This window comes from Callorhinchus milii, unplaced genomic scaffold (assembly GCF_018977255.1).
Source record: "Callorhinchus milii isolate IMCB2004 unplaced genomic scaffold, IMCB_Cmil_1.0 Scaffold6, whole genome shotgun sequence".
NCBI lineage: Eukaryota > Metazoa > Chordata > Chondrichthyes > Chimaeriformes > Callorhinchidae > Callorhinchus > Callorhinchus milii.
Window position 1 is genome coordinate 29,912,122 of NW_024704747.1, and position 23,971 is coordinate 29,936,092.

Genomic DNA, 23,971 nt, shown 5'->3' on the forward strand with positions numbered 1-23,971 from the left:
AGAAGAAAAGTAGAATTTGGATGAATGACAGATTGTATCGACATTTCACTGAGCCTTTATTGTTCTAAAAAAATATAACAAACAAAAAAAGGCCAAAATAAAGTTGAAAACTCAACGCCTTCGCATCATACGCGTGTGTTGTATTAGCACAAGTTGTGCAACTTGCTGCACTTTTTATGCCCTGATGGTGCAGAGGAGCCAGTGAAGCTGTAACTGAACCATGTTTTGGCTCGGATCAAAGGCGTGGTCACACTTGCAACTTCAAAAGCGAGCGGTTTCAGATCTGACGTGAGCGAATGAAAACAGGTGCTTGTGAACGTAATAAAAGCTTCCCTTCTGCCCCGTGCAGGATTGAAATCAGGTGTTACTTCCCCTTGTAACTCGAACACCTTTCTCTCTCTCTCTCTGCAGCAGCAACACATCTGTTATACATCACTCCAAATGTAAACGAGATGTTGGGGATACTTTAATATGGAGACACCAATTGGTACTCTCTCTCTCTCTCTCTCTCTCAAGACAGCCAATCTCTCTTCTCTTATCCAAGCCACTTTGTTAATAAAACTTAAACCCCGCTGAATTGAGTGACCAAATTATTATTAGTTTTTTTTTGAAGGGATTATTATCCCCGGAAAGCGATCGGCCAATCGACTAACAAGCAGGTTCCTACTTATTACTAGGAAACCGGAGGCGTGTGTGGACTAAGGAAATGACGTCTCAGTTACACTTTACTACTAACTTGTGCTACACTGTGTACAATCTGAGAAATACTTGATGTTTTTGATGATGCTATTAGGGTTGAAACAAAGTTTAAAAGCTGATAGATTAATTTACTTAGAACTAAGCTTTTGAGGATTTTTTTCAAGTAGAGGTGAAAAATACAGTGAATGCATCCAATATAATAATAATCATAATAATAATAATCATAATAATCTTTGCATTAGATATAGCACCTTATCATGTCTTCGAGACATCTCAAAGCGCTTCGCAGAATATACTGCAAAGTGGAGTGACTGTGTATCATTTTGGGGGCGAAATATGGATTTTCTTTCGATATAAAAGTACTGTGTTTCCCACGACTGAGTCTTATGTAAAATGAATCTTATTTTCCCAGAAGTAAAAAGAACAAATCAAAAGCTCCGGCGCCACCCACGTCTTCCAAACATGCTGAAGCCTTACCAGTAGCTAAGGATCCCGAGTCTGAAAAGATCGCCATGGAGCACAAAGAGAATGTATTGGATACGGACGTGAACCTGACTGTGGTACTGCCGGGAGGAGGAGAGCAGATTACCAGCATCAATGGAAGGTACATTTCTCTCCGATCGCTGTGTAGCTGGCTCTGACATGCAGACGTTTCTTTCTCACCCATTAAAGTTATGGTGATGGCGACCTGGTTACCATGGTCCATGCCTTTGATACCCCGTCTTTTCACGGCTTCGAGACGTCTCAAAGCGATTCACAGAACCATACTCTAAAGTCAACTGACTGTATTTATTTCGTGGGCGAAACGCGGCAGCCAATTGCGCACAGCAGCGTCCCACAAAGAGTCGTGAATTGAGTGACCAAATTATTACTATTTATTTATTTTGAAGGGGTTATTACCCCCACAAAAGCGATCCGCCCGTCGACTAACAACCGGGTTCCTATTTACTGCTGATAAACAGAGGTGTGTGGAGTAAGGAAACTTGCCTTAGGTTTCGTCCCGCAGCTGTGGGAGATTGGGGAAGGGAGAGAAAATATGCCAACACCTCAACTCAGGATCCCAGTGTTAATCTGGTGTCTGGTTTTATGAAAATACGGTTACTTTCTGAAATGTTTGGTCTGCCTGAGGCTCCTGATAGGCATCGTGTTTAACTGGATGCTGAGCGTATGTACACATCGACCTACTAACATTAACCAACTGTTACCAAACGAGGCCACACAGCACAAGGGTTTTGTTTCCTCTGTGACTCAGTTGTGGGTCTCTCTCCTCTGGGGGTGGGTGGGTTTCTGAGCAGAGTGGTGCCCACTGCTTGGCAGGTGCTGGAGTAAAAAGAGGAAATGATTTGAGCAAAGAGCCATCTCCTTGCAGCTGCCACTCTTATGTTTAATAGTTTGTTTAAATAAAGAACAACTTAGAGGAAGCTGGGTGTTGCTTTCTTGTTTACTTTCCCCCAATGACCCCAGAATGACTATTTACGGGACACTGCTGTGCACAATCAGCTACCGTGTTTCACCCACAAAAATATACAGTCACTACACTCTACGGTATATTGTGTGAAGCGCTTTGAGACGTCTCAATGACGCGATGAGGTGCTGTATCAAACTCAAGGATTATTATTATTATTATAATGCTCCTCTAAATCAGTCATGAGACCTTTGTAAACATGGTGGGAATTGATATGGTGATATTGCAACATCAACGTCATTGAGTTAATTGTCATCTCCCTTTGTGGATTTGTCTGGTATCTCAAAGAAACCTATTTTGTTTTTCTAGCAAACCCGTGATGGATTTGTTAGTTTATCTGTGTGGCAAATATCACCTGAATCCGTCCAGCCACACCATGGACCTGCTGGGAAGAGAAAAGCGACTGATCCGGTTCAAACCCAACACACTGGTTGGGACACTGGAGGTGGAGACGGTTATTCTGAAACAGAAACAACTGGAAGAGAAGAAAAGGCCTATTGCAGTCGTGCCTGAGGTGTGTATGTGTGAGTGGGTCTATGTATGTACGTGTGTCTGCACGGGTGTACTGTGTGTGTGTGTGTCTGTGCGTGTGTGAGTGAGTTGAGATGCTTAACTGAGTTAATACATACTAATAGTTCAATTTGCCGTTCATTGCAAAGCAGGTTTGAGCATCTGTCTGAATGCTCTATCCCTTGTCTAGAATCAAGGTCAATTCACTTTACAGTGTATCCTGTGAAGCGCTTTGAGACGTCTCAAACACGTGATGAGGCGCTGTATCAAATGCTACGATTATTATTATCATCATCATTCATGTAACTTTCCTTTTACTTTTCAGCAAACTGTACGTGTGGTGGTAAACTACAAGAAAACACAGAAAACCATAGTACGAGTTAGTCCCAATGTTCCCCTTCAAGAACTGGTTCCAGTGATTGGCAGCAAATGTGAATTTGATACAAAGACCACACTTCTGGTCAAAAGCTTTGAGTGTCAAGATCCTTTGGACTTAACAAAATCTCTGAACGAACTTGGTTTACGAGAAGTTTATGCAATGGATACCGGCATAGGTATGTACCTCGTCAGTGTTATCATAGCGGGTTTTGCCCACAAAATACACAGTTAATTCGCTTTACAGTTGAGACATCTCGAAGATGTGATAAGGCGCTGTATCAAATGCAAGGATTATTATTATATCTAGCAGAACTATCTAAAACCTACAGTGGTTTAAAAGTGTGTGTGTGTGGTTGTGTGTGGAGGTGTGTGCGTGTGGTGGAGAAATATTTTGAATATTCTTCATCTTTCTATTCTCTGTAAGAAATTGAAGCTGAATTGTCACTCCCGCTAGACATGAGTTGAATATTTCTTGTTCAGCTTCGAATGAAGCAGACAGGCTAGAGATTAACCTTTGAGAATTAGTAGGTGCTTTCTTTTCCACAGAGAGATCGGGGTGGGGGGTGGGAGCAATGGGTTAGCTTGAAAGGTCTCCAGTGTTAAGTCTTTTAATTGAACTCACAAGAATATTTAGCAGCAGTTCACGTGTCGCTAAGATTTAAGAGCACGTAGTAACCCAAGGCAACCGTAAAACTGCCAGAAGAAAGACATTTTGTGTTAACGTTTGTGATCTTGAACAAATTTTGTGCCCATAGAAAGGACTGCTTTCTGTAGGCGGGCAGAACTACTGTGACTTAATAATAATAATAATCCTTGTATTTAATATATTTATCATGTCTTTGAGATGTCTCAAAGCGCTTCACAGAATATACTGTCAAGTGAATTGACTGTATTTTGTGGGCGAAACGTGACAGCCAGTTGCACACAGCAGCGTCCCACAAACAGCCGTGGATTGAGTTTCTCCGAGTGTCCTGGCCAGCAATCCTCCCAAAATTGGTCATTCACTCCCATTACTGTGAGCAAACTGCCTGCCGGGTTTCACCCACAAAACAAAATACAGTTGATTCATTTTACAGTATATCCTGTGAAGCACTTTACGATGTCTTGGTGACATTATAAGGCACTGTATCAAATGTAAGGATTATTTTTATTTTATTATTTTTCTTTAGCGCGCTGACAGGCCCTATTACTGTAACTTACATTCTCCCTTGATATTCAGACCATTTAATAAGACTAAGTAGCAGGCAGGAAATCTCCCATGACTTGTAAACTATTTCCTGGTGTGGGTGACACCCTCCGTGAGGAAGCCATTATAATCATTTCACATTTTACGGCTTTTAATGGTATTCCCAATTTTATGTGCTGCGTTGTGTGTGGAATGACTTAATAAGCTGGCATTCAGGATGTTGTTGAATTCTGATTAATATATATATATATATGTATTGAATGGATAATTTATAATAATCGTTTACAGAGTGTTTGCAATCTTAAAGTTGCTGTAATTGTGGTTTTCACTTTATAGGATCCTCCCAGGCGTATTCTCAAGGTGTGTCTGTTCAGCAAGGTAATGCCAATTATCTCTGGAATTTCACAGGTTACCATATTGCTAATGCTTCAGCTTTTTGAGTTCTATTGCTTAGTTCTATTACTCGTGGAGTCCTGTAGCTCAGGGGTTAGAGCACTCGCCTCGCAAGTGAGAGGGCCTGGGTTCAATTCCCGGGCAGGGGGCGAAACGTTGGGCAAGTTTCCCTACTCCACACGCCTCGGTTTCCCAGCAGTCAGTAGGAATCTGGTTGTTCGTCAATTGGTGGATCACTCTTCCTGGGATAATAATTCCTTCAACAATAAGTAATAATTTGGTCACTCAATCCATGACTGAATTGGCTGCTGCATTTCACCCACAAAATACACAGTCATTACACTTCACGGTATGTTCTGTGAAGCGCTTTGCGAAGTCTCAAAGACGTAATGAGGCGCTATATCAAATGCAAGGATTATTATTATTATTATGTTCAAAAAATGGCCCTTGACAAAATATTTGTGTCTAAAGGAGACTGAACCCAGCTCTAGAAAGAAAAAGGCGTCAACTGTTTCGCTCCATACACTGTCAACATTCTTTGTTCTTGCACAAAAAATGTATTCCCTTTCTCCTAGTTTGCTCTTTATTTCCCCCTTCCTTCTCCCCAAGGCATTAGCATTGTGACTCCCATGCTTGTGCTTCCTGTACCAGTGCACTATAATTATACCAGAGAGGTATGGTGTGGCTTGCCTGTTTTAGCATGAGTCACTGGGATGAACGATCGCAAGATCTCAACAGAAGTGTCAGAGTTGCTCACTTTTTTTTAAGGCAACTGTTCTAAGCCGCTCTGGGACATTATCCTGTGTGAAGGACGCCATATAAATGCAAGTTATTATCGTTGTCAAGTCTCATGCCGATCACATTTTGCAAAAAGTTTCCTTACTCCACACAGAGCCTAATAATATTCCCTCCAAAACCAAAAACAATAATAAATTGGTCATTTACAATCTACGACTGTTTGTGGGACATTGCTGTGCGCAATTGGCTGCCGCGTTCGCCCACAAATATACAGTCAATTCACTTTACAGTGTGTTCTGTGAAGCGCTTTGGGACGTCCTCCCAACGTGAAAAGCGCTATATCAAATGCAAGGATTATTATTATTATTATTATTACTAACTACTCTCGGCAACAATTCATTGTGTTGTTTGTTAATAATCTTTTCTAAACTGAGCATTGTTTAGAAATGTGTGATTTCTTGTCACCGTGTTTGCTCACCTTCCACAAATGTATTCTGTGTTACAGGACAACACCAGCTCACTGACAGTATGAATTCGCTTCAGAGGGAGAAGGAAAACAAAGGTTTTCTCAACTTTTTCAGACTTAGTAAAAAGAAGCGTGAAAAAGTAAGCTTTTTTTTATGGAGGACTTTACTGCGGTTACATTTGTGTTTCTCAAAGTAGATTGTTACAGAAATTCCATGATTCGTTGGGGTGAATAGTAGTAATAGTAATAATCCTTGCATTTAATATTGTACTATGTATAATAATAATAATAATAATAATAATAATAATAATAATAATAGGCGTAGGAGTGGTGCTGTCCTATAAAAATAAATGTTGATTGTATCAAAGAAAAGATTGTTCTCGCAGTCTCTAAAGCTCTGTGATCCCATCACTATGGGGTTGTTTAGTTTTCTTTACTGTCTGGTTTGTAAGTATATTAAAAAAAGTGTATCAAAGTTATTATTCGAACAAATAAAAAACTGATTCTGGTAGATTGTTTTCAGTGTCGCTGAGTCAGGGTTTCCCTTGTGTCAGCAGTTAGGAAGGAACCTCCTATTTTTTTTCTGAATGGATCATCGAGCATTTTAATTATTTTTAAATTAAGCAAAACATCTACTTTGCAAGTTGTTTGATTGTGTATGTGTGTACCTGCTTTTGTGGCGAACGATTGGCTTGCCCTCGAAATGCTGGAACGCTCTCCCTCTGTCCCTCCCTCCGCCTCGGCCCCTTCCTTCCTCATCTTCAGGTCACGCCTGAAGACCTTCCTCTTCGGCTGTGACTACGGTGACCTCTCTCCTCCCCCAGCTCGGTGTGGTGCTCCACCACTGTCAAACACTCTGGGGCACTAACCCTGCGTGAGGGGGCGCTGTGTAAATGCTAGTTGTTGTTGTTGTTGTTGTCAAGCGATTGGATTCTGAAATCAAACTTTCTTTTTTTACTCTCTCTCTTATTCTAGGCACCAAGTGCTCCCGCCACCCCACCAATAAACCAACAGAGACAGCTTGGCACTGCAGCTCCCAGCGCTCACTGCCCAACATACGAGTCCAATACTTTACCATCGACCATACCCAAGAAACGCCGGGCTCCTCCCCCACCTCTCTCCACGTCACAGAGTGTCCCAAAGGATCTGAGTCAGCAAACGTTAACCAGGCCATTATCCTACGTTCTGCAGACCTGCGAGGAACAGGTCAGTAAAACAGCCACACTTTCCAGTGATCCTGACTGAATTACGCTGTGCGCAATCGGCCGCCGCGTTTCGTTCTCAGAACACACAGACACTGCATTTTGCCGTATATTCTGGGAAGCGCTTTGAGACGTCTCGACGACACGTGATAAGCCGCTGAGTCGAATGCGCGGATCACTATAACCATTATTGTAAAATTGAGAATGCGAAGTTAAAACCCCTCCGTAACTCTGTCTGTCCAGCGCCTCGGGACGTCCTCCAGGCGTGAAATTTTGTTGTTGTTGTAAAAATTCTCAGCTGCATTGGAAGTCTCCACCACAGGAGGACGCTATCGAACAGAGAACTTCCCACAGCTGTTGGCCAATTCATAAATAAAATGCTGCTGATTTGTGATCTACTTTCCAAATGTACATGGTGCAGCTGTTGTACCAGGCTGTCCTGCTAACTCAGCGGCAGCTGCTTGTTGCTGCTTTGAATCCAAACAGCTAGAATTGTCAGTGCACCATATACTCCTGTAGTTCTATTACTCGTGGAGTCCTGTAGCTCAGTGGTTCGAGCACTCGCCTCGCAAGCGAGAGGACCTGGGTTTGATTCCCGGTCAGTGCAAAACATTAGGCAAGTTTCCTTCTCCACACACACGCCTCTGTTTACCAGCAGTCAGTAGGAACCCGGTTGTTAGTCGATTGGCGATTAATAATCCCCCCGCAAAAAATAATAGAATTTGGTCACCGAATCCATGACTGTTTGTGGGACGCTGCTGTGTGCAATTGGCTGCCGCGTTTCGCCCGCAAACTATACAGTCAATTCACTTTACAGTTTATTGTGTGAAGCGCTTTGAGAAGTTTCAACGACATGATAAGGCGCGACAGCAAACGCAAGGATTGACTGTATTTTGTGGGCAAAATGCGGCAGCCAATTGCGCACAGCAGGGTCCCACAAACAGTCGTGGGTTGAGTGACCATTTATTATCATGTATTCAGAAACTCTTTAAGTTTTATCTTGTTTGGTTAAAGAGATCTTAGATTTAGATACTGAGGTCACCTACTGGTTTGGTGTTCAAACTGCCTGTGTTTTCTGGGTTAACGGATAACTTATAAAGTTGACCCTGAAATCGTGCAGGGTCAAGGTTTACGAGGAATTATATAGTGTATGAGCTGAATGTTTTTTCAGTGTTTCCATGACTACAGGTATTCATCTGTTTCTTGCGGGTTAAACCTGAACTGTCAGAAATGTATGAGTTCTTATGAATTCTAAGAAAGTAGAGTCCTGGCAATGATGATGTAAGTGTAAGTGTATAACTGAGGTGCAACTAAGTGTTGGACACTATAGTGTTCCATTTATAATATTCATCCGCAAAATATACAGTCAATTCACTTTACAGTATATCCTGTGAAGTGCTTTGAGACGTCTCGAAGACGTGATAAGGCGCTGTATCAAATGCGAGGATCATTGTTATTATTATGATATATATGGAGAATGTAGCATGACTCGAAAACCATAACACAATTATAATTCAAAAAAGTTTATGAAATAATAATAATAATCTTTGCATTGGACGCAGCACCTGATCGCGTCTTTGAGACGTCTCAAAGCGCTTCACAGGATACACTGTAACGTGGAGTGACTGTGTATTTTGTAAATGCTTCAAAATGCTCCAACCTTAAAGTGATTCAAGGTACCTGTGTTGTAACTTTCCTCTCCAGATTAATGTGTAAAATCTGATCCATTCTAATCCATACCATTTTGTGTTGCGTCAGGACACGACTAGTTTAACCAGACAAAGGGCAAAGTCCTTGCGGGATGAAACCCTATCGAGCTCCTCATCTCTCAAAAGGACCAAGCGCAAGGCCCCTCTTCCTCCCTGTAAAGTGACCGACCAGAAAAGCCCAGATCCAGAAGGTAATGAAATGTTGATTTTTTTTCTGTTTGATCTCGATACCCTCGCCAAAGTATCTATTTTTCTTAAAGACTTGTATATCCGGTTCATTCTACTTGAGATTGTGTGCTGATAGAAACAAGTGCGAGCGAGAAGAGGTGGGAAATGTCCTCAATACAAATACAATTAAGTATTTGCTTTGTATTTCCAGCTATAATCTGCGCAAGAATCATTTTCCTGTAAACTATTTTTATACGGAACAATTTCGCTGTCACATGTAGATTTCAGTGGAGCTAATAGGAAAATGGACTGTGATGTTCTAACCATGTTCTTATTTAAGTTGGATTGTTTTTTATTTGATTTGATTAGAATCAGTCCAAGGAGCTGTTGTTTCCTGCCCAAGTCCCAATGTTTCAGAAAGTCCTTCCAGCCAAGTGTCCTCTCCGTCAGGTAATGGTCAGATTGCTCAGAACATTTCTGTTCTTACCCAAAACAGTGATCAAACTAAAAATTCCAAATTTGGAAGTTAGTCTTTATTATCCATTAAGAATGATTGTTTAAATAATCGTTTTAGATCATTTCTGTTAAATGTACATTTGTATTCAGAAATTTGTTTCGATGGAGGTGAAGTATATTTTCTTAATATTTAACATGAAGAAATCAATTTCTATTCAGTTTATGAACAGTAGGTACATTTATTTTGCAATGTAAATTATACTGTATTTACATCTCATTTCCCCCTCAATGATGTTTTTGTACTTCAAACTAATTGTAGTCTTCGCCAGTGTTACTAATATATTATCCTCTGCTTTTTAACATCCGTCTTGCATTCTGTTGCACTGCTTCTTTGCCCTCCATCCCTCCTGATCCCAACCCCTTGTTCAGCTCGGGTCCAAATCCCTGACTGTCCTGTGCCTTGGGACGTCCTTCCGACGTGAAAGGCATTTTGTTCGTGTAAGTTGTTGTCGTCGTTGTGTATTGGTGACGGTTTCATACCAAGAGGGTTAGTTAAACATCATCCTAGAAAGTTTTCAATTCAATCAATTCCCGTTCTTGATGACACACAATCTAACGAGTCAAAAATGCGCTGTTTGCTGCTGCTGTTTCCATTTGGGCGGGTGGGTTTGTAGGAAACGTTTAGAATTGATCATGTGAAGAGAAGAGGCTGTTTCCAGTTTATAACAATCCGACGGGCTGCAACTCTGATTTACTATCGTGATTTGGCTTCATGTTTTTATTGCAACAAACTACAAGTCATTGCAGTTCAATATTACTTCACATAAGAAAAATGTTATCTCCTAATCCGCTCAGTGTTGGATTCTGAACGTGTTGCTGGTTGGCCAAGTAACTCGCTGGATTAGCAGAGGATTTATCCCGCCTGAAGACCTTCCTTTTTGATCGTGCTTCCTGACACCCCCACCCCAACCGCCCCCCGGCTTGGGGTCAGACTCCGCCACTGTCAAGCGCTCCAGGACACTACCCCACGTGAAGGGCACTGTGTAAATGCAAGTTGTTGTTGATTTAAAATTGCCAATTAGGCTCTTGCTCTGAGGTACGGAGATGAATGCCTAACATATCTGCATAAACAACAGGTAATCACAAATTAAAATGTTTAGCTCAAGGATAATTCACGATCATAGTATCAAAAGGCAACCCCAATAGATTGGTTTCTATGCTGGAAGCTTCTCTCTATTGTCCCAAGAACCAAACCGTAGCAGCTTCTCTCTCTCTTCAGATGATGTAATTGTGATCAGCAGGAATTCCATCCGTTAACAACATCTGCATCGAGTGCAGCCAACTCTTAATCTCCTGAGGACAAGTCCTGGCACAGTTTGTTCTTTGCCTTCACATCTTCGCGACATCTCAAAGCGCTTCACGGAATACAGTAGTGACTAGATATTTTATGGACGAAATGCGGCAGCCAATTACGCACGGCAGTTTTCCCACAAACAATCATGGATTGAGTGACCAAATTTGTTTTAAGGGATTATTACCTCTGGAAAAGCAATCCGCCAATTGTCTAACAAATAGGTTCCTACTTACTGCTGGGTAAACAGGGGAGGTGTGGAGTAAGGAAACTTGCCCAACCTTTAGCCACGCTCAGGAATCGAACCCAGGTCCTCTCGCTTGCGAGGCGAGTGCTCTAACCACTGAGCTACAGGACTCCATTGTAACCCATGAAATGGCGTGCAGTTGGAGATGAGGTCAGGAGATGATAATATCCTCCCACTTCCTCCTCCGCTAATTAATAATTCGTTTTGTTTTAGTTTAACATTGTCGCTTTATGTTGAAGGGGGGAGGGACGAAACAGAGGAACCGTAACCTCACTGGCTATTCTTTCAACTCACCTTTTTAGCATGTGTTTAGCGCTGAGCCACAGTTTGAAAGCTTCAGTGGGTTCCATCCAACTTGATGTTGACCTTATTCTCCAAACGCATGCAGCTTTCAGCAGTAGCAATTTACTCACCAGTACAAAAACAACAACGAATCTTAAGTGTATCCCTCGCTGTTATTTTGGTTCTTTTAAAAAACATTCACCAGGATTTATCTGAAGGGAGATACCAATGAGCAGTTTCAAACCCATGACCTGAGGGTTGCTTGCGTAGAAATACTTGAGTTGGAAAAGGTTATGTTGTGTAACTAGCTGCCTGTAAATGTTTGAAATATAACTTTGTAGAAAGAGAAATGTATCAATGACTGACCACAGTCTTGTTAAAGTACCTTTAATGTTTTGTGTCTCTCCAATTCAGGTATTCCAACCTGATTATTTCTCAGTGCCAATCAACTGATCACTCTCATTCTAACCTACAGATCAGACAGTCTAGTTCTACTGCAAGAACGAAGGGACTGGATATAGCTATAACTGCCAAAGATGTGAAATGTGCCACCTTCCCCTCCTGTTCCAAGCCTCTGCTGTCTCCTCTGTATTTTCTTCAACTTTAATGAATTTCAACTTCTCTCCTGTGTTTGATGTGCCACCAAATCCATTTTTGTGTTATCTAAACTTGTCTACTTACTGTGATTTTATTTTTGTGTGTGAGTCTTTTTCTGTGTCTTAAATAGCTGTTTTCTTATGTGTTTCCGAAGTAATCTATCAGAGTTAACAACTTCTATAGTTTGTTTTGAAGTCAGGAACTGCAAAATGCATTGTGTTGATATCTTGAATCTCATCCTCATTTTCCCACTTGTGCTTTTACACTCCGCCATTGAATTAAAGAAGCGTTTAAATAATTTTTAGGGTCTGTGAAAATTATTCAGATCTTTGTTTCTAATTAATATTCAATGTCTTCTGATGGAAATATAAAATGTGCTGAATCCAGCACTTAGTTCACTTGTTTTAACCACAGGAACGTGATGAGAACATAAGAATTTGCTGGCGTAAGAAGACCAAGGTCCATCTAGTTCGCCTTCCGCCATCCTGGCAGTCGCTTGACATGTTGTGTCCCAAACTATATACTGTATCCCCAGATATTATTTATTTTTTTAGCAGAAATCGATCTGTGATTGAACAATCAATCAACAGATATTAGCAACATGTTCTTGTACTTGACAAATACCTGTCTGGCCAAGTGCTCAAGGCTCACAACTAGCATCTGGATTAGCAAATAAACCTAGGGATGTCCTCCCGACGTGAAAGGCGCTGTACACATGTCATTTGTGGTTGTTGTTGTTGTTAGGAACTCCTGGCAAACGGGTGAGCACCACAACTGAGCATAAAATGTGCGAACGCATGAATAACTTAACTGCTAATAGTGATTACTTGTTAAGTTACCTTATTTAAAACTTACTTCGTGTTGTAAAGCTTTCTGGTGTCATCAACCTTTTGTCCTCTTAATGATGCATAGTTGTGGAATTATGTTTCTTAAAATTGCATTAAGTTAGATATTGAAACATGAATTTGTCGATTGCTTATGATGAATGATATACATGTGGTTTAATAATAATTGTTTGTGGGATTCTGCTGTGTGCAATTGGCTGCCACATTTCACCCACAAAATACACAGACAATTCACTTTACAATATATTCTGTGAAGTGCTTTGAGACTCTTGACGATGTGATACGGTGCTGTATCAAATACAAAGATTATTACTATTATTATTTCCCCCTATTGCTTCTTCACCACCCCCTCACATCCCCATGAACTGTTAGCTTGTGTGAGCCTTCCCTGAAAGTTATCTTTCAATTGTGACAGGTTTCTCTCAGCATCAAAAAAGCAAAGTTATAAGATTGACGACAACATATTAATCTTGTGCTGAAAATCTGTTTTAAAAAAAATAAGGTCGGTTATGAAATATTTTATAACTGGTTAAGAAGTAAAGCTTTCTTCGATTAACAAAAAAAAACAGCCCATCAGAATACATATGGGTAAGGTGCGTGTTTAATTGATCAACCATTTACTATTCAAAATGTTTTAGAAATTGATGACGTATTGTGTCTTATTCATTAATACGGAGACTCAGCTCTTTTCTCTTGGATGCAGTTGGCATTGGATCTGAACATAGCCTTGACGAGATTGCCGAGAAAGAAGAAACCAGAGCAATAGATATTGATGATGTTCAGCTTCAACAAGACACTGTGAGCCCCAATGTCTCTGTGGATATTTCAACCATTGCACAGACCAATATACACACTGAGAGGACTGACGTGCCCAGTCCCCTTAATGCAACAGATGAACAAACTGATGTGAAATCAGAGGGCAAGTAAGTACTGTACTGTAATAACAATAATCCTTGCATTTGATATAGAGTCTGATCACGCCTTCGAGACATCTCAAAGCGCTTCACAGAATTTACTGTCAAGTGAATTGACTGTGTATTTTGTGGGCAAAACATATTAGATTATAATAGCACCGTGCAATCGACTGGGCACACAGCACCTTGTGTGTTACGGTCGGGATACCTTCACAGGACAGGGACAACCTTAATATTTTGCTTTGGAATTCTGAATGCATTCTGTTGCACACCGCGCTTGTACTAATAGGCCAGACATATCGCTTGTGGCTATTGTATGGTTCTATTTATTTCAACAGCGTAAGGAGCTTCAGCCCAGCTGAAGATGTCCCAATTTTCAGAGCACGGGATGAGAACTTAATGATTGCAAAGGAAGTCAAAGATCAGGCAAAACCAGATATTGGTAAGTACTGAATGAAAGCCGCATGAAATCTTAGAGAGTATGGGTACATCTTGTTTGGTCTGAATTCACACAAAATTGCCCGTTTCACACGTGAAGCGGTAAATTTGCACCAGTGCAGTATAAAATAGACTTATGGGCTGTTAAAGACTGATGGAAATTGGAGTTACAGCTGGTAATACACATATTGCATGTGTTTAGAGCTATCGCTGTGAACCTGAAATTAGAAAGTATTGTCTCTCATCACTCACGTCCTTTACCTTGATTTGAGATGTGGAGATGGGCACAAAACAGGATGCAATCTGTCCTAAAAATTGCCTTTGCAATTCCTGATGTGTGACCTCTTGTCACACCTGGAAATATTGTTCTGAGTTTAGTTAACATCCATTGTCTTGCCTTTATTCATTTACGTCTCAGAGCACTTTGCAGGATATACTGTAAAGTGTAGCATATGAGCAATGAATGAAATAGAACGCTGGCCAGAACACAGGGAGAAACCCTTGTGGATGTTTGAAACTGGTACTTTTACCTCCGAGCGTTTGACTTCTAAATAAACTAACACAATTTTTTTCTTTTTGGATAACATTTCAGTTCAAAACACACCAATTTCAGGGGATGCTAGTCATCAGACAATTCAGGAGAAGTCTAAGGAAATGTCTCCTAGCGACACCTTGGGAACTTCAGTGGATAAAGGAAAAGCTGTTGGAGCAGTAGAAAGGTCTACAGATACAAACACACACCTGGTGCCAGAGCATTCTGTTAATCTCCAGCCATCTCCTGTAAAAGATAAAGGTCATCCAAAACCACCGAGAAAACTGAATGATGTGAGTCGGATACAGACTGAAGATGTTAATAACACATTGAGTATTCAACATACTGAGACGCTGAATGAAAGCATTATTGCATCACCCGACAGGAGTTTGCATAATAAAGAGACTTTGACACAGGGCACTGAGAAATCCACTTTAAATACTTTAAGTACAAGCGGGCACGACGTAGAAGTCAACAAATCAACTCTGGCAATAATATCTTCTGAAGATCAGAATGGTAAACTTGCTGACACAAAGCCAACCCAACATATCAGTCAGGGATTAACTGGCAAAGAACAGGTACCGACTGATGTCAACACCACAGCGACAGAATCATTAACTGGATCCCGCATTGATTGCAATGTACCATCGTTGCCCAGTGATACCGTCAGAAGTCCATCGAGTTCCTCGAAGGCTCCGTTGGTGTACAAGTGTGAATCTGAGCCCAAGCCCAAGCCTTCTAATGAAATCACAAGGGAATATACACCAAAGATCGGAATGACCACTTATAAAATTGTGCCTTCAAAATCATTAGGAAAGGGAACAGAAACATTGGAGCAAACCTCAAGCTCTTCTCAATACATTGCACAGGAGCCAGCGAAACAGCTACATTCACCAGCTGGTTTACACCAACCACAAGACCAATCAAACACCCAAAACGAACCAGTTGTTAGTCAGCAAACAGCTAACATAGAAGCCACAGTAACACAGCTTCCCATCTCTCCCACAACTCAATGCCATCCCCCAAACCCCAGCAATCCTGAGTCTGTTGTTGACCATCCATCTGTACCGTCTACGGTGATGGTGAACAAGAGCGACAGAGTTACTCCGGGTAACAAAATGAATCCTGGGTCTATGTTCCTTCATCTACAGAAGAGGAAGTCTGGACAGTATGTGACGTCTGCAATTGCTAGAACCTCTTCTCTGTCTTGCCAGTCGAGCTTCGAGGAGGAAACCCAGGATTTAATAAAGGAAGACAATGGAATGCCACTGAGAGAAGTGAGTTCACCAGATGGTGACAATGTGGACATTATTATTCCTCCTCCACCAGAATTCGCTTCTCAAGACACCGCCCAGAAAGACTGCCACAAACCTGCTGATGTTTCTCACACGGGGAAAGTAAGACCATCAGAGAAGCAAAGCCGGGAATCCATGTGTTTAAAATCAAAGAGCTCGCAGGCTCTCAGAACTACTATGGTTGCAAAAAAGTACAATTCTACCTCACCATCACCTTTTGCTCTTGCTGTCTCATCGGCTGTCAGGAAGACACAAACACCTCTCGTTAAAGCCCAGTGTGCCAAAACTGTTCCCTTACCCCCATCCTCTGTAACTGCCACACCCAAAGGAATCAATGTCCCTCCTTCAACCCCTAAAGAAGACACTTATCACAGCAACACAGTAAAACAGGTAAATGGAATGGCAATCAAGGCTTATATTTTTTTTGGGGGGGTGGATGTCATCCAGATGTCTGACAAATCCGGAAACACATGCGGAAAATGTGGAAAGCTTGCACTTTACAAGGCCAGAGTGCGGGTAACTGCTGGAGTCTGAACAGCTAAAACCACACAGCTTGCCATTGATATTGCAAGCTTTCCCGCTGCTTGTCCAGCTAAGACCACTTGACCCGTTAGGACTTTGGCTGCAGGGATAACAGGAGCTGAGTCGGATGACTCCCTCCCCAGTGAGAGATCAGTTTAAACAGTGATTTAGCTCTTAATGCAGGTGGAGCACTTCTTGTAAACCTGGTGTAAACCTGCATTCTTCATGGTTCCTGTTTTATCATTTATGAGCTTGAATTGGTTGGATCTTCCTGATCCCAACCCCCAGCTCAGGTCCCTTCGGTCCATTTGATTTTATCCTTCCCAAATGCCCAAATCTTCCCATTACACCATTCAGCAGTTTATTTTTAAATAAGCAGTGCACTGGCCTTAACCATCTTTCCTGGCAACCACTTACATTTTTAATTATCCTTTCTGGTACAGTTACCAAAACGTTCAGCAGTGTCTTATCCACAGTGTTCAGAGGGATCCTTAATTATAATATTAATAATAATCCTTGCATTTGATATGGCCCCTCATCACGTCTTCGAAATGTCTCGAAGCGCTTCACAGCATACATTGTAAAGTGGAGTGACTATATTTTGTGGGCGAAACATACAACACACTATGTCGCAGTGGAAGATTATTCAGTAACCTTTTTGAGAATCAGGATTTGAATAATCCTGGGGTCAGCTAAACGTTGCAGTTGGAGAATATACGTTTTCATAATAAATAGAATTGTACTCTGAATTGGGATGAAACTTTGGTCATTTTGTTTCACAGGTTGTGTCGTCTGAAATCAAACCAAAGAATGATTGGTACAATAAAGGATCACAGCCTCGAACCTGGCCCGTTAAACCCCGGGTTCCTCCCCCTACGGCAAAGAAACCCATCTTAATCACGCAAATCAGTGACCCTGGAGCGATTCACCAAGCTGTGCTCGATGCTATTCGTTCGGGGGAAGGAGCTGCCAAACTTAAAAAGGTCGATACACTCTTGTAACGTTGCTGTATAAATTGTACATTGCTTCGCTCCCTCCCTCGTCTCCTTCAAGGCAAGACTCAAGACCCTCCTCTTCGATCGTGCCTTCGGTCACCCTCCTACCCCCTACCGTCCCTGCTGTCCACCCCCCTCCTGATCTCAACCCCACAGCTCGGGTCCAAATACCTGACTGTCCTGCGCCTTGGGACGTCCTCCTGACAAGGCTCTGTGTAAATGTCATTTATTGTTGTCGTTGAATAGAAATACTGATTTAACAAAACTAAATTTAACAGCGACTATGAAATTTATCCCATTGTCATTTAGAGATGGATCAGTTATTCCACTCTCACTTCAGTATTTTGTTTGTGTTTTGATTTCCCGGTGGAGAGTCAATAATGTTGTATTTTCCGTGTTTAATTTCAGAACCAGGATGCGTCCGAAAATGTATCTATAAATGGAAAATCCATTCCAAATCGCTCCCTCTCTTCATCAGAGTAGAAGCACTTATGGGACTCACTTGGCTTGCACTTTACAAGCAAACTTAAAGCCAAATCAATAGGTAGTTAGTTGTGTAATGAACCAGAAAGGTGTATCAATTTTTTGGTAGAGAAAATTTATTTTGTTTCTACGCTGTTGCAATGTTATCTGTCCTATCAAGTGTTATAAGCAGGAATACCTGCAACAGATTAAAATGTATTCATGTGGTCTGCCTTGAAAACTTCAGAGATTATTTTGATTATGAAATACATGTTTTGATGATTTGCTTTATACAGACATCTGTAACGTTTAGCTAAATGCTTTTTTTTGTTTCGATTCTTATTGTGAAAGGGGAACCAAATCATTGTAAACCATATATGTAATGATTACTGTATGAAACCAGGCATTCAATGTGTATGAATAGCAAATCGAAAGCTATTTTTTTGAGCGGAGGGGGGAAGAGATGATGTATAAAAATGGTTTGTGTCGGCTGGTTCTGTAATACTGAACAATACTTATGGAAGAAAATGTTGAATATTTATGTTAAAGTAAAAACACTGTCAAATACACCTGTATATCACTTCCTGCCTAAAATTTGTACCTGGATTGACATGTACATTTACTGATCTAGCAATGCATTTAAGAATGAACTGTATAAAACATTGCAATATTAAATGTTTTAATTATTAAAGTTCGTCTATCGTCTGTATTTAAAAAAAAGCCTTCCAAATCTGATTTTAAAATCCGTTCCCTATCCCCAATCCTGAATCTGTCAATCCTAAAGCTTTGCTTAAATTTGTTTTCAGCAATCTGAAATGTTAGCTGTGGAAGAAACCAAATTAATCATCTCACCAATCAAGCAAATTGACCGTAGACTGTTTCAGTATCAACCAAGGAATTGTTAGTCTATAACCACAATACTGCATCCCTTAAACTCCTTACCCACGTTCCCACACCCGGCCCACCCCACCATCGGTAGTTGGGCCTTCAGTCTCTCTGCCCCCAGCCTTTGGATACTCCATCCCACAGTCCCTCTGCCTCGCTCCCTCCCTGGCCTCCTTCAAGACTCGTCTCAAGAGCCTCCTCTTCGACCGCACCATCGGTCACCCTCCTACTCACTGCCCTCCACCCAACCCTGATCCCAACCCCCAGCTCGTGTCCAAATCCCTGACTGTCCAGCGCCTTGGGATGTCCTCCCGACAGGAACGGCGTTGTGTAAATGTGATTTGTTGTTGTCGTTAAGCTCCTTATTTAAACTTTTTTGTGAAGATTTTGTCAGTCGTTGAGTTGTACAGATTGTTTGTAAGGTATATTTACCTGAGCACATCAGGACAAACCGCAGGACTTCACACCACAAGCCTTTTTTTGTATTTTCACAGGAGCACTCTGCGATGTTTGTCCCTATGTTGTTCTACACATTAAAAGTTTCACCTTTTTTTAAAAAAAATAAAAGTTATTTCCTCAGGAATTGTTTGAAGAGAAATGTTTACATCAGCTGTTGAACTATTTTATTCCACGTGAGTGGGAAGAGGAAAACAAAAACCAACACAGAAACATGTTGTTCACACAATACAACAGCTTTTTAATCCACAACCCAACTCCAGCGCTTGGGGAAACTACCCTACAGTAACCCCATCTCACACTCTATCTGTATCTGATTGAGGCTTCGAATCCTATTTCATTCTGAACATTTTCCTGTGTAAATAAAATATGTACTATAATTCTATTTTCAATCATTTAAAAACTAAGTCTATTACAATCTGTGGGCGAGGCTTTTATTGCAGCGTTGGGAGTTTGGAAAGATCATATGATTTTTGGGCTTGAGAGTTTAAACAGTGTCCCATTGTGTGTGTGTGTGTGTGTGCAAGTTTTGTCCCTTTTATCCTGTTGGTTCATGGCCTTATCCTTAGGTGTGTCAAGAGGAAACATTGCAAATCAAAGAATCCTGAAGACGAAGAGGTAAGAAGTTGTTTTAGAAAGTACACATTTTTTACTTTTTCGACACATCTATCTTTAAAGCTACTTTAATAAATAATAATAGTCCTGGCATTTGATATAGTGCCTCATCACATTTTTGAGACGTCTCAAAGCGCTTCGCAGAATATACTGTAAAGTGCGTTGACTGTCTATTTTGTGGGCAAACGCGGCAGCCAATTGCACACAGCAGCGTCCGTCCCCACAAACACTCTTGAATTGAGTGACCAATTTTTAAAAAACTATTTATTTAAATTTTTGAAAGGATTATTTCCCTCAGACAAGTGACTAACAACTGAGTTCCTACTTACTGCTAGGTGAACATAGGTGTGTGGAGTAAGGAAACCTTCCCAATGTTTCGCCCTGCTTGGGAATCGAACCCAGGTCCTCTCGCTTGTGAGGTGAGTGGTCTAACCACTGAGCTCCAGGACTTCACTGCAATCTCTGTTTCTGTGTGTTAGGTGATAGTCAAGCATAAATAAAAAGATCCACATTATTTCAGTTCTATAATATCTATAATAAGACTGACATTTCTGAGTTATGTGTTAACATACAGTACATCATAAGTTTTTACATTGTGTGTCTTCTGTGCCCTTGTGTGATCTGTTAATGAATCTTGCTGCCAGGTGATATTATGCAATGCATATTTCCTGCAAGCATCAACATTTTAAATGCACCATTGCAGGATTCATTTTGCTCTCTGTAACATTAAAGGTTCCCCAATTACTTTCTGTTGCTAAAAATGTCCCCACAAAAATAGGTGATCAGAACAGGGAGTATGATCTATAATACAGTGAACTTCACATAAGTTGTATCAGTTGGGACCTTACATTTAATATGACTTTTGCAAGGTACGAGTTATGTCAAACTTATAAATAAAGGGAGATTCAATGGGACTCGGAAAGATGTACGATTTAGGGGATTATACGAGTTGTACAGATTAATACATTTATCCAGAATAAGACCGTGTCCACCATCACTATGTTCTTACTCCCTTCAACAAATTCCAATGTGGCTCCTGCCCCACCCACAGCACCAAGACAGTCCTAGTCAAAGTCACACTTGACATCCTGCATAATGGGAAAGAGCGGAATTGAACATAGATTCCGTTTGAAAAGACAGAAAAATAGCAGGCAGGGTGGCTAGTAAATACTTCATTTGACCACAGCAAGATTGGCCTTGGAGTTTGATGGTGTTTGGACTGGCAGGACCTCAGCATTCAGAGCCTTTATTCTAAAGAAATTCCAGGTCAAGTTACCTGGGTCCTTTCGCTTGCGAGGCGAGTGCTCTAACCACAAGTTACAGCGCACACAGGAAAGTATAATAGCCCATGTCAATATTAAACCGATTTCTCCAGTGCAATGGGGGTGGGATCGGAGATAGCAAAGTCCATAGCCGAGAGTTCACAGTTTGGTTACAATCTGGAAGGTGGCCAGATCTCAGGCCAGCGTTAAGCTGTGAACCACGTACATCTAGGAACTCTTTTTGCATTCATGTTTGGTTTGATAAAGATTCCAGATGCTGTTAGAAAAGGATGCGTTTCAGGCTTGAAGGAGAGCACCGGGTTTCAGACTGTACAGGGAGAAAACCGTTCACTAGGTTGCTGTGACGATTTGCCCGGCTGTTTACTTTCTGACGGAATTTAAAAGTAGCTTGTTGCTGTCGATGATATTAATGTGAATTGTTTCTTCCGTGAATGCAGTGCTCGCTAGCAGGTGAAGTTGTGATTTTCGGCTATTTGCAGAGTGTATGTAGTCTATAGTACATTATCAACAAGGTACGGTACAGTTGAAGAAACAGTTAACTGTTGCATTAGCTGTTGGCGAGGCGAGTGAATGGGTCTGTGTGTTCTTTCTGGTTAGATGATGCCCTGGATTCAGCTCAGACACCCAATGAACGAACGAACGATATGAATACTTCACTCAATGACTTTCAAAGCAGTGAGAGGCTGGGGGAAAACACGGCTCTCTTNAAAAAAAATGGCAAGGATAATGTCAACTGCTTGTCCAATCCAGGTTTGATTTCTTCAACCTCATCACTAGCGAATCTTCACCAGCCACAGACGACTCAACTCCAGGAGAATAGGTATGTGTGCGCTGGGTTTCATATTTATTTACATGACAACGACATTTGAAACCATCATTTTAAATAAAATATGAACGTTTTTTCATTGACAAATTTTTTAAAAATCCTGCCTGATAGTTTTAATGGTTAGGTATTTTGAGGCAATAACAGTTCATTAGCTGTGCGCAATTGGCTGCCGCATTTCGCCCACAAAACACACAGTCAATTCACTTTACAGTGTATCTTGTGAAGTGCTTTGAGATGTCTCGAAGACATGATAAGGCGCTGTATCAAATGCAAAGATTATTATAAGAACATAATAATTTGCCATCGAGTTCGCCTTCTACCGTCCTGGCAATTGTTTGACATGTTGAGTCCCAAACTGTATACTGTCTCCCCAGATATTATTTTCTTGCAGAAATCTATCTCATTTGTCCCTTAGGAAATGGCGGAAGCAGAAAATGTTGTTTGTTTCAAGTTCTCATAGGATCACAGCATCTGACTAAAATGATTTTTTAGTTGAAAGAAAATAAAAACATTATTTTTGATCAATGTAGGAATGTTAAGGTGGAGAGAGACACATTGCCAGTGCCAGCTATTCCAAATCCTTTTCCTGAATTATGCAGTTCCCCCATTACCTCCGTACTGGTCACAGTTTTTTGCCCAGGATCAGTCAACACGGCTTTCACGTAAGTACAAAGAATTTCTCTTTTTTTTTCTGCATGAATTAATATTTTGTAGGTGTTAAATTAGCAAACTTTACATTCTTAACTGTGAATCCCAACCAACAACTAATAATGTATGAAAAACCTTTCCATTCTAAACTGGGCCACTAGGTGGTGGGTTTCAACGTGTATTGAGATCGATAGACTGTCTTGTTACACGAGCAATCACTGCCACGTTTAAGGAGTTGACAATGACAACTCCCTACCAGCTGGAGGAGGAGTGAAAAGGAAGCTACTAAACAAATGCTGGAACCTTACATTGTTTGGCTTGAATCCAATGTCCATTGTGAAAACCTTAGGCAAGTTTCCTTACTCCACACACGCCTTTGTTTACTCAGCAGTAAGTAGGAACCCAGTTGTTAGTCGATTGGCGAATTGCTTTCCGAGCGTAATAATCCTCGCCCAAAAAATGTGCTTACTCAATCCACGGCTGTTTGTGAGACGCTGCTGTGCGCAAACGGCTGCCGCGTTTCGCCCACAAAATACACAGTCAATTCACTTTACAGTATATTCTGTGAAGCGCTTTGAGACGTCTCAAAGACATGATAAGGCGCTGTATCAAATGCAAGGATTATTATTATTATTTATCACATTGTCTCCGTTCGTACTCCTGTTGTATATCTGTTGACCTCACTATTGGTTTCCATTCTCCCTGTCTGAGAGTAGTCCTCTGGAGTTTGTGTGTGTGTATATATATCTATAAAGCTGTGTGTGTGTGCGTGCGTGTGTACAGTATATTTATTTAGGCACACAAGATATGGAGGAAGATACTGCATTCAGCGTTGCCAAATTACAGCTCTTTCCCTTGAGACTAAATGATAGTTTTTAAACATAACGTTTAATAAACAGCTCTTGGTAAACAAATTAGTATAAACGCAATCAAAAATACTGTCATTGGTTAGGAATTACTTTTAAATCTGTAAAAAGCTAATCAAACTGAGATTGATAAGCGTGTTGAAATGGCTAGCCATAAAGTCAGACAAATGACAGTGTGGTCTTACTGTGTGTGGGAAAACATAATGTAGCCTTGAGATATCAACAGTCTATTAGTGGTCAAGTATTCAGAAATGATATATTTGCGTAAAACTATTTCTATGCTGCCAAATAATACAAAGTTTGTCCTTAACTTCTTACGTTCCAGAGTCGCTTTTTTCTGTAACAAAATAAAATCTGAATTAAAAAAGGGTGATACTGATTTAAGAAACCTTACATGGATTTATGTATTGCCAAGCAACAATTTCGAAACAGGCTGAAATAATAATTCATCAACTGTTTTAAGAAGAGCTTTCCCCCCCACTCACCCCCACCCCCAATGTTTTGGCATTATTCTATAAAGTACTCTTAAAAAAATGCAAGTT

The 23,971-nt window shown here is 40.9% G+C and overlaps 1 protein-coding gene across 2 annotated transcripts in view; it reads left to right on the forward strand.

Annotated features, from left to right (window-relative positions):
* The window catches only part of cobll1b (cordon-bleu WH2 repeat protein-like 1b), a 64,346-nt gene extending 45,805 nt beyond the window's left edge, over positions 1–18,541 (forward strand). For both annotated transcript variants that reach the window (XM_042336177.1, XM_007889829.2), the window contains 13 exons: positions 1,112–1,303; positions 2,474–2,678; positions 3,000–3,228; positions 4,575–4,616; positions 5,875–5,975; positions 6,811–7,041; positions 8,796–8,937; positions 9,284–9,364; positions 13,396–13,615; positions 13,945–14,048; positions 14,637–16,261; positions 17,176–17,376; positions 17,797–18,541. In XM_042336177.1, coding sequence (XP_042192111.1) covers positions 1,112–1,303; positions 2,474–2,678; positions 3,000–3,228; positions 4,575–4,616; positions 5,875–5,975; positions 6,811–7,041; positions 8,796–8,937; positions 9,284–9,364; positions 13,396–13,615; positions 13,945–14,048; positions 14,637–16,261; positions 17,176–17,376; positions 17,797–17,871 — 3,448 coding nt within the window. In that variant the 3' untranslated portion in view covers positions 17,872–18,541. The remainder of the gene's footprint in view (positions 1–1,111; positions 1,304–2,473; positions 2,679–2,999; positions 3,229–4,574; positions 4,617–5,874; positions 5,976–6,810; positions 7,042–8,795; positions 8,938–9,283; positions 9,365–13,395; positions 13,616–13,944; positions 14,049–14,636; positions 16,262–17,175; positions 17,377–17,796) is intronic.
* The last annotated feature ends 5,430 nt before the right edge of the window (positions 18,542–23,971 follow it).